Source organism: Hoplias malabaricus, chromosome 15 (genome assembly GCF_029633855.1).
Source record: "Hoplias malabaricus isolate fHopMal1 chromosome 15, fHopMal1.hap1, whole genome shotgun sequence".
In the NCBI taxonomy this organism is placed as follows: Eukaryota; Metazoa; Chordata; class Actinopteri; order Characiformes; family Erythrinidae; genus Hoplias; species Hoplias malabaricus.
In genome coordinates this window covers 31293725-31304614 of record NC_089814.1, presented here as the reverse complement: position 1 = coordinate 31304614, position 10890 = coordinate 31293725, and the positions used below count along the sequence as shown (strand labels likewise).

At 42.6% G+C, this 10890-nt stretch overlaps 1 protein-coding gene across 2 annotated transcripts in view; it reads right to left on the bottom strand.

The window, feature by feature from the left end:
* Window positions 1-1302: 1302 nt before the first annotated feature.
* slc4a4b (solute carrier family 4 member 4b) overlaps window positions 1303-10890 on the bottom strand; it is a 42972-nt gene continuing 33384 nt past the window's right edge. Inside the window, exons 17-27 of one of the 2 annotated variants that reach the window (XM_066646494.1) lie at window positions 9944-10057; window positions 9309-9470; window positions 8954-9132; window positions 8666-8738; window positions 6112-6180; window positions 4449-4556; window positions 4048-4113; window positions 3805-3966; window positions 3600-3693; window positions 2049-2116; window positions 1303-1423 (exon numbers count right to left, since the gene is read on the bottom strand). In XM_066646494.1, coding sequence (XP_066502591.1) covers window positions 2082-2116; window positions 3600-3693; window positions 3805-3966; window positions 4048-4113; window positions 4449-4556; window positions 6112-6180; window positions 8666-8738; window positions 8954-9132; window positions 9309-9470; window positions 9944-10057 — 1062 coding nt within the window. In that variant the 3' untranslated portion in view covers window positions 1303-1423; window positions 2049-2081. The remainder of the gene's footprint in view (window positions 1424-2048; window positions 2117-3599; window positions 3694-3804; window positions 3967-4047; window positions 4114-4448; window positions 4557-6111; window positions 6181-8665; window positions 8739-8953; window positions 9133-9308; window positions 9471-9943; window positions 10058-10890) is intronic. The other variant, XM_066646495.1, reaches the window with a different exon arrangement.

The window sequence follows — 10890 nt, the reverse complement described above, 5'->3', positions numbered from 1 at the left end:
CGCCCCAGATTTCCTACTACAGGAAAAAGACAGGAACCGCTGAACCAAGACAACAGCGGGAAGTGCAGGAAGGACTTTAAGATTTTACATAGAGGATTTTGCGATAGTTCACATATGCTTTCAAAATACTAAAGACTGTAGAAAGATTAAAAAACAAAAAACCCAGCAAAAATGACAAAAGCCTTCTTTTTTTCGTATTTTTTAAAAAAATATTTGATCTGATGTGCTCATTCAGATTTTCAATTTGGCCAAACACACATTCATAATACCTCGGGATCTGTGCTTAAGACTAAGGTATCGGGTGATCGTCCACTGATTAAAACTTTTAGCAGTGATTTCACACTAAAAGCTGTGCCCTTTTCACCATGTAGTGCACGATTTTGGGGTTCCGCCATTTTGTTTTTAGCACCCTCCAACAATCTCATACAACCCAAGCACACTAGTGGATAGAAATAACCTATAATCCACTGTGTTACTTGGTAAAAAAAAAACCCGCATGAGGTCGTGTCTTAAATCATTCACTACCCTCCTGAATTCAGTTCCATATAATAGTGCACTATGTAGTGAGTGATGTAGGGAATAATGAGCAGGGAGCCATTTCAGACACTGGGATAGTTTTTTTTTTTTCTCAGCTCCTTGAATGTTTAAACCTCTGAATCAAATCTCGATATTATTCTTCAGTATTTACAGTATGTTAACAAACACTCATCAGCCACTGCCAGGTGAAGTTAATAACACTAACGATCCAGGACAGCGCCCCCTGCTGAGGGGGGTGCAGATATCAGGCAGTCAGTGAATAGACAGTTGATGAAGCAGTGGAAATGGTCAGTGTAAGGATCTGAGGGCCACCCTGTGATGGTTATAATGTTTTGGTCAGCCTCCAGAACTCAGGTCTGTGGAGTGTTCCAACATCAGCTTCAAGAAATATTCATTTGCTGCCTGATATACTGCTCTCCCCTCGACAGGGGGTGCTGTATCCAGCCCATCAGTGTTATATACTTCCTCTATCAGCAGTTTTATTCTTGTGGCTGATCAGTGTTATGTGAAAGGGTTTATGAGAAGTGCTTTAAATATGTTCCTAGTTTCTGATCCTATCTTTAGTGTGTGAGCCCAGCTGGAGTGTAGTAGCCTGTGTATAATTAAACATTCACAAACACTGACTGCTGAGAAAAATTTACCTCCCACACACCCTTATCTGATCTGATCTGAGCGGAGCTAGTTTCTGTGGTTTGTTTAAATTTATGGGGTTTTTTTTTGTTTTGTTTTTTTAATATATTTTAGTTTCTAAAGGAACGGTAGAGATTTTTAAAGAGAGGTTTCATCAGTCGGAGCTTTCCAGAAAAATCTGTTCTCTTTGGTGTCTTTGTTGTCCACATCGATCCTGATCTGAGCCACGGTCTTCTTAAACGGGTTCAGATCCTGACTGAGAGGTGAGAGAAGATCCATGAACACACACACACACACACACACACACACACACACACACACACACACACACACACACACAGAGGAAAAAAACTTTAATGATTATACTTACAACAATTTTTAATATTTCTGATTTAAATTACAACCAAAAGTTTGTGGAAACCTGAAATCTGGAGTGTGTTTGCTGCAGTAACAGCCTCTAATCTTTGGGGAAGGCTTTAGTATAGATTTAGGAATACTGCTGTGAATATTTGATGGCATTCAGCCCTGTTTGTATCAGTGAGGTCAGGCTCTGACGTTGGGTTACGGATCAAAATCTCAACTTCAGCTCATCTTGTAGATACTGGATGAAGATATCTCTCTACAGCCCGGTTCTGTAGCGGTTTATAAGCCTCTAGCCAACACTTAACACTGGGCATGGTGACCCAAGGCTCATGTACAGCTGCTCTAGAGTGTCCCTATATATTGTCAGTTTTGTTCTTTGCATACAAAACACACCTGGTACCACATTGGATTAAGCTTAAATTCAGTCTCCAGTTATTAATTTGTTTAAAGAGGTGTCTACAAACTTTTGGACATACAGTTTACCTTCTTCTGCAAGCGGCACGCACACATGCACTAACCTGGATGCAGATTTAGTAAAGAAATTCAGTCCATCAGTACGGAGCGAGGAACGACGAGGGTTTATTTCCTGTAAAGTGCACACAGAGGTGCACACAGTGAAAACACAGGCCACACAGCGAGGAAGAGAAAAAACAGCCCTTTCACGCTTAAAACCAGGGATTTCACCAGGCTAACTTTACTGGGAATGTTCAGGATTTATGTCATTCACACAAACAGTAGTTTACCAGGTTGAACATGTCCATACACACCAGGAGTGGGACAATGTTCAAAAATACACTCCTCTCTCACGAAATCCATAAAAACCATGGTGTTACAGAAACATTTAACTTTCCAGACCACGCTGCACTGCATGGCTTCTGTTGGCTTTAGTTTCCCAGACACTGTACACTCTCAGAAAAAAAGGTATTGTACAGGTACATTATTGGTCACTAAAGGTACAAACCACGTGATGTACTTGTAGAGGTACAATACTGGTGTTAAAGTCAAATTAAGGTTCATTATATTTTCTATACCAGAAAGAGAGGGGGTTATCTATTTTGTTATAGAACTCTGTAAAATAAAAGAACATAAGTCATGGATTGTATGAAATCAACACAACTTTAAAATCTACAATTATAATAGAACAGGGTACAAATATGTTCCCTGATTAAAGGTACTGATTATGTATCCTTGATGGTACCACCAGTTTTTTGACAGTGTCTAATGTAGGTTGCTAGGCAAACATTCCCAGGATATACCCAATTCATTACACATTCCCACTGGACCCATCCCCATATAATTACTGGCAAATTCCTTGGTAAATGTGCGTGTGTTTAAGCTACAGCAGTGAAGCAAACCTTCTGCAAGCTTGGTAAATGTTCCCTGCATTAGCGTTAGCATTAGCATCATAGCGAGTTAGCAGTGGGTCCACCCTACAACAGGGCTGGGGCAGATAAAGCAGACTGGGTGCCGATTTGCAAGTTTTAAGATTTGAAGGAAAAAAGAGTGAGAAAATCAGCTGGAGAGAGACCCAAGACCATGTGATAGCTCTTGAAAATAGGGCTGCAACCATTAGCTAACAATCCCTTAGACAGTGGCTTATAAAATTTTGTGGTCACTTGATATTAAAAGTGCTTTCTAATGTTCGTCTGATACATGAAGGCACCATGACAAACTGTATTACACTACAGCAAGTGTAGGGAGCAATATAGCGTCTTTAGGTTTATTTATTTATATCCTATCACATCACTGCTTCATGACAAACGTTAGCCTGTGGCTAATATTAGCTTGGGACACTATAAAGAATTGACTGATTTACATATGTGCTTTTATGTATCAAACTGAGCAAGGAATATTGTGAATTGTAGCCCTGATTTACAATGCTGTAGTAGTAGTTCAGCCTGAAAGGTTGCTACACCCAACCAAAAGTGTAGGGAGTGCTATGATTCAAATTAAAAGGAATTCCTGTATTTTATGCAGCCCTATTTTAGAAGGTTCTAAAGGCACTGAGATTGGAAGCTTGTCATGCGTTAAAGCGTGGAGCAAACTCCAGATCCTGGTCCATTACTCACTCTCTGAGGGTTTGTCCCCCAGCATCGGCTCCTCCTCCATCATCTCCATGGAGATCTTTATACTGGGAACATTCTCATTGGCCGGAAAGTCTGACTGTAAATGGAGTTTTGGGAAAATCTTTCTAAAAAACTGCTTTCCACTGTTGTTTATTAAAAAGTAAGTAAAGCTTCTTTCACACGGAATACATAGAGATTATTTTCTTACGTAGTTAATGTCACTGTCTATGCTCCCTTTCTTCTTCTTCTTCTTCTTCTCGTCCTCTTTCTTCTTCTTGTCCTTCTCTGGCATGACGTCATCCAGGTAACCGAGGTCGTGCTGAGTGAAAATGTAATCCATCGCTTTCCTCACTGCAACCAGGGCCAAGATCTGAGGCGAGCGAAACAGAGATGTGTTTGAGTGCAAAGTTTTCCAAACAGAATGTCTAAGAAACAGAGTGAGGACCCTCACCATGACAGGGAAGATGATGGCAGCTACAGTGGACTTCAGAATCCACAGAAGAGCAAGACATAGGACCTGATGTAAAAGAAAAACACAGGTCTCAGGGCAGGGTACAGTTATTTTACAGAGTTTGTTAATACACACAGTAGAGAGGTAACAGTTCGGTTGCAGCGTCCAGGTAGCACTCGGGGGTAAGTGGACTTGCTGAAGAGCTCTGGATGTTGAGGGGTGAGTAAGCACTGGTCCTAAACCTGCCCCACACTTAAGCAAACTAAAAAAAAAACAAAATTTTTCTCAAGCAGCCCTTACCTCTCACCAGGCTGCCACTGCAAATAAGATCATGTCCTTAATGACTCAGGTTCTCAAAGTTTTAAAAAAAATCCTAAACATTAAACACAGTTGGAACACACCTGTACGAAGGTGAACAAGTGAATTCGCCGAAGAGGGACGTGTCTCAGGTAGATGAGATCTGGCTGGTGTTTTGCTGGCATTAAAAACAGCTGCAAACGGTCCATGAACTACACACACAAACGAAGATATAACACATCAATAACTGGAGGTTACAACACTTTTGAGGTTTTAGAAAACATGTAGCACAATGTGGCTTGACACAAACACATTCCACACCCAGTGCTCTGAGACGTGACAGATCTGCTTTTGTTAGCAGTGTGTATTTCTGCTGAACTGTATTTTAATAAATAAAATATCAACAAATATGAAACGAGAAGAAAGTCTTTGAAACCAATGACATAAAAATTATGAATGTGTGTATGTCTCTGTCATTTTTTTAAGAATATACATAAATAGATGGCAACAAAATGCAGTTAGCGTCTACCCAAAGTGCCAGTAGTAACATAGTTCAAAGACAGAAGGGTGCAATAAATATGAACACAAAGAATATGAATATACATGTCAATTACAATGTATACAACATACTCTATCAAGTATAACAAGATATGTCTCTGTTCAGAGGTAGATATATGAAACCTGCTTATATAAGAGGCTTGTGTAGAATATAGTTAATATTAATAGACTTGATATATACTGATTTTACAGTGTAAATGTGTGTGATAGTGTGCATTTGGTGTTTATTCACACTGCACACATATAAAACCTGTGAATGCTGAGTATAAGTGTGTACAGTCTGTGAATGGTGTATGGGGCAGTGGGGTTAAACAGTGAGGTTACTGGGGTTATATAATAGAGTTATATAGTGGGTTTAAAAAGTGGGGTTACTGGGGTTATAAAGTGGGGTTATTCGAGTTATAAAGTGGGGTTACTGGGGTTATAAAGTGGGGTTACTGGAGTTATATAGTGGGGTTATAAAGTGAGGTTACTGGGGTTATAAAGTGGGATTATTGGAGTTATATAGTGGGTTTAAAAAGTGGGGTTACTGGGGTAATAAAGTGGGGTTATTCGAGTTATAAAGTGGGGTTACTGGGGTTATAAAGTGGGGTTACTTGAGTTATATAGTGGGTTTAAAAAGTGGGGTTACTGGCGTTATAAAGTGGGGTTACTGGTGTTATATAGTGGGTTTAAAAAGTGAGATTACTGGGGGTTATATAGTGGGATTACACAATGGTGTTATAGGGTTTATACTGTGGGGTTATTTGTGTTATACAGTGGTGTTATTGGAGTTATATTGTGGGGTTATTTGTGTTATACAGTGGTGTTATTGGGGTTATACTGTGGGGTTATTTGTGTTATACAGTGGTGTTATTGGGGTTATACTGTGGGGTTATTTGTGTTATACAGTGGTGTTATTGGGGTTATACTGTGGGGTTATTTGTGTTATACAGTGGTGTTATTGGGGTTATACTGTGGGGTTATTTGTGTTATACAGTGGTGTTACTGGGGTTATACTGTGGGGTTATTTGTGTTATACAGTGGTGTTATTGGGGTTATACTGTGGGGTTATTTGTGTTATACAGTGGTGTTATTGGGGTTATACTGTGGGGTTATTTGTGTTATACAGTGGTGTTATTGGGGTTATACTGTGGGGTTATTTGTGTTATACAGTGGTGTTACTGGGGTTATACAGTGAGGTTATTGGAGTAAGTGGCGGAGACTCACCTGGACTCCGTTCAGAGAGGCCACTCCCATATAGAGGAAGACTCCATACAGCACTGGCATGGGGATGAACTGGAGAAAGAATCAGAAACAAAGAACAGTGCATTTATTAATGATGTATGATTTGATCACGGCAACCCTCTGATGTCATCATGGACGTCTCAGTAACATTACCGCAGATAACGGGTGTCAGAAAAAGCACACTTTTCACTAAGAGCAATAGAAAAATCCACTAAGCCACTCTACCTTACACTGTACTTGTTTTACACACACACACACACACACCAAACAGAATGGTTTCATACACACACACACACACACACATAAAAACACAAATCTAAAATGTTTTGCCACATCATGGCGTCTGCGTTGATTAAAATTTGACCCAGGTTTATTCCACTGTCCATGGGTCTGAGATAAGATAAACCTGACTGATTACGCTGAGACTGAGCTATAACTGTCCACACCACAGCCTTTTCAGCCAATCACAATCAGGTTAAAGCTGATAAAACCCCACAGCCCTGTTTACCAAGCCCACCAAAGTCCAACGGCTGGTCTGGGGTCAGTTTTCATCTTTCGTAAGCTCAGCAGTGGGAGGTTTCATTTACTTAGACATTTTTATTACAGACAAAAATGTGATCAATCTTTCAAATACGATCCTAACGTCACTGACGAAGCCTCTAAATTACTCTAAAGTAATGTAGCCCCATTAGAGTTCCAACATTTAACCCTGAATCCCTGTTACAGTCCTCAATAAACATGACCTCAGGAGCTCCTCCACGACCCGTGCTAAGCCTCCTCGATCTGCAAGTGGAACACACTGTGCTGAATCATTTTTAAGATCAGGGGTTATGGGAACGTCGTAATGAGGTGCGGCAAATCCCACAGCTCATCCTCAGGTCTGGCACTCATGCTGTGTCTTAATCCTGATCCTGGCCTGTGTTTAGAGCTACATTTTCCACTGAGGAATTCAATGAACAATTCACGTGCTGTTTAGCTTGTTATGCGGCCACTAGGGGGCAGTAGGTTGGTGCTGGTCTGGAGAGACTAATCTGACGTAGAGAAAGATCTAATTCCTGTTTCTTTTAGGGCACTGCTGGGCATTCCTGAAAGATACACATGAACATCACACGCTCATCAGCTGCCTCCGAAATCGTGTACTTGAACAGTACGTACTGAATTGGTTCCAGTGTGTACTCCCCAACCGTTAAAGCAGAGCGCTCTTTCAGTACGCAAGTGTACAGTATCCACTTAACATCGGACGCACTACATCCGCCATATTACCGACTTCCTTTGACCAATAACATCACACCACCAACGACAAATGTCTTACTAGTCGCTAAAAACCCTGTTTGCCAACTCATTCATTCATTCATTATCTGTAAGCGCTTATCCAGTTCAGGGTCACTGTGGGTCTGGAGTCTGCCCGGAATCATTGGGCGCATGCCAGGAACACACCCTGGAGGGGGCGCCAGTCCTTCCTGTTCGCCAACTCTATTGTTTTAATTTTAAACTTAACGGGGCTCTTTCCCCATGGATTGTAACTCCACACTGAGACAGCATCATGCAGTAGCTTGGAGAAGACGCTCTATGAGGAATTTATTGATAGCCTTCACTTATATCAACTGTTAAAATGACATTAATACCACTTAAAACAACAAGCAAAATAGGGTTGTGGTTTTCCACAGTTACTCATAAATTATTCATTCATTCATTCATTCATTATCTGTAACCCTTATCCAGTTCAGGGTCGCGGTGGGTCCAGAGTCTACCTGGAATCATTGGGCACAATACACCCTGGAGGGGGCACCAGTCCTTCACAGGGCAACACAGACACAGACACACACACTCACACCTACGGACACTTTTGAGTCACCAATCCACCTACCAACGTGACTGTGGGAGGAAACCAGGGCACCCGGAGGAAACCCACGCCGACACAGGGAGAACACACCACACTCCTCACAGACAGTCACCAGGGGGAAACCCACTCAGACACAGGGAGAACACACCACACTCCTCACAGACAGTCACCAGGGGGAAACCCACACAGACACAGGGAGAACACACCACACTCCTCACAGACAGTCACCCGGAGGAAACCCACGCGGACACAGGGAGAACACACCACACTCCTCACAGACAGTCACCCGGAGCGGGAATTGAACCCACAACCTCCAGGCCCCTGGAGCTGTGTGACTGCGACACTACCTGCTGCGCCACCGTGCCGCCTACTCATAAATTACTTATTTTTAAAAATGTTTGTTGTTCTATCATACGCTTGTAAAAAGCCACCCCCCCCCCCTTTTCCACCATTTTTCTAAGCGCTGCAGCTCCAGTGGAATCATGGGATAGGACAGTGTGCTGGGGATGCATACTCCAAAATTTCTCCCACTGAAGTCATCAGAGGATGTATTCGGACACCCTAGTCATTCTTGCGTACTGCTTTTGCGTACTGTTCATTATGGAAGTATGCGATTTCGGATGCAACCATTGACACAAATGGGGCAGTGCCCTCCATAATAAGTCCCCCAGCTACAAAGCAGTGGAATCTTACCTTCAAAATTGGTGCCATAAAGACAGACAGGCCGGTCAAGAGGAAGACGCACACTCCAGTTACTCTCTGCTCCCTGGAGACAGTGAGATAGAGGCTGAATTAAACTGATGAGGATTACACAGAAACTTTGAGTAAAGTGTAACTGCTCCAGCGCCGTCAGTTGGGGAACACCTAGTGCTCATCGTTTTCTAATCAAACCCCAGCAGTTCGTTACACTCCAGTTGACAGATAGAAAGCGAATGCTGTTCCTCCCTTCTCCTCTACTCCCTCTGGCTTTCCTTTCCGTACCTGACTCCGAGGAATTTGGGCTGCTCCCCTGGAGCCGACGTCTCCGTCTCCATTTTGAGGGAGTCGATGTGAGCGATGGAGATCACGGTAGCAGCGACGTACCAGGGAAGACCCATAAACGAACACAGCACCAACAGTACAGCCACCCAGAACAGGTCCAGGTGATAACCCGCTCCTTTCTGTACTCAACACACACACACACACACACACACACACACAGCGAGAACTCTTTTTAATAAAATCTGATTTTTTTTAAGAGTTATAGAGAGGGACAGAGAGAGAGAGAGAGAGAGAGAGAGAGAGACAGAGAACAGGCCAAATGTTACCCTTTGCAATCTCTGTCTCACACACACACCTTGAGTTTGTGTTCCTTCCTGTTGACAATGACGGCAGTGATTTGTTGATCCATGAAGATGAGGATGGTGACGAGGAGGGCAGGGAGCAAGGAGGCCAAATAAACCCACCATGGGTTTCCTCCGAAAGGGGCCACAAACCAGCCGCGGTGTGGACTGGTGGGCTGAGGATTAGAAACACACACACACACACACACATTTCATTCAGGACCACGTTCAGAGACATGAGAAATAAAAAGAGCAGCTCGGTCTGAGGCAAATGGAAATAAACAGGTCTGGTCTAGTTTTGTTTATGTCTTGATTCAGAGGAAGTAAAAGTGTGTGAGCGCTGTCTCAGAGCTGAGACATGGTGTGTGTGTGTGTGGTATATGTGTGTGTTGCGTCATTTCTCAGGATCTTCCTCCCTGTGTGTGTGTGTGTGTGTGTGTGTGTGTGTGAAATGAAGTAGTGAAATGAAGTAGGATTTAAGCTTCCATGATCACAGGGTCACTTGATGCACTGCATGTGTGTGTGTGTGTGTGTGTGTGTGTAAGGTTCAGGTGTCATTACCTTCATGATAAGCAGCAGGAACAGAGAGGTTATTGTGTAAAATTAAAATTAATCTTATTCACTTTTATATCACACACACAAACCTCACCTTAAATTCACTTGGCACAAGCAGCTTTGGTGTGTCGACTCCAACCAGCGCATCGATCCCACAGAAGATCAGAATGGCCAGAATGATGGCAAAGTCACTGATCAGTTTACGAACCTGCAATCAATCAATCAATCAATCAATCAGCGATTCTCTTTAGTATGTGACTTTTGGATCAAACTAAACATTTTAAACATCCACATCAATCAAAAATCTATAGGAACATATCTGCATCCCTGGAAAATAAATACAGAGCTCATATAGTCCCTCCCCACACACACACACACACAAACACACACACAGCTGTGTGCTGCACTGCTCCTGGCACCGGACGCAGTAATAAAAGTCTAAATCTTTATTTACTGCGTCCGAGTGTCCGTCTGTACTTTACACATCAGAGGTTTTCTACATCAGGGAGTAAACTGTTCAATGTTAAAGTGTTCACAATGTAAAATATCTTTAACGTTATTCCATCAGTCAGTTCGCTGTGGTTTCCACTCCACAGACGCACCGCTGAGGATCAGGAACTAAACGAGGCTCAAGACAAATTGAGATTTATGAGATTTTAATGAGCGTGGAGCTTAATCACAGATTTTTGGCAGGATTTAGTGATGGATATTTTCCACTGCCAAAGCACCAAGAGTGAGCAGCAAAGACAGGAACCTTTCAGACCTGTGTTTGTGTGTGTGTGTTTGCAGTTAACTCATATTTGAACTACACTCACTCAGTATCTGTTCTCACAGGCTGCAGAGACAGTCACCCGGAGAAAACCCACGCAGACACAAAGAGAACACACCACACTCCTCACAGACAGTCACCCGGAGGAAACCCACGCAGACACAAAGAGAACACACCACACTCCTCACAGACAGTCACCCAGAGGAAACCCACGCAGACACAGAGAGAACACACCACACTCCTCACAGACAGTCACCCGGAGGAAACCCACG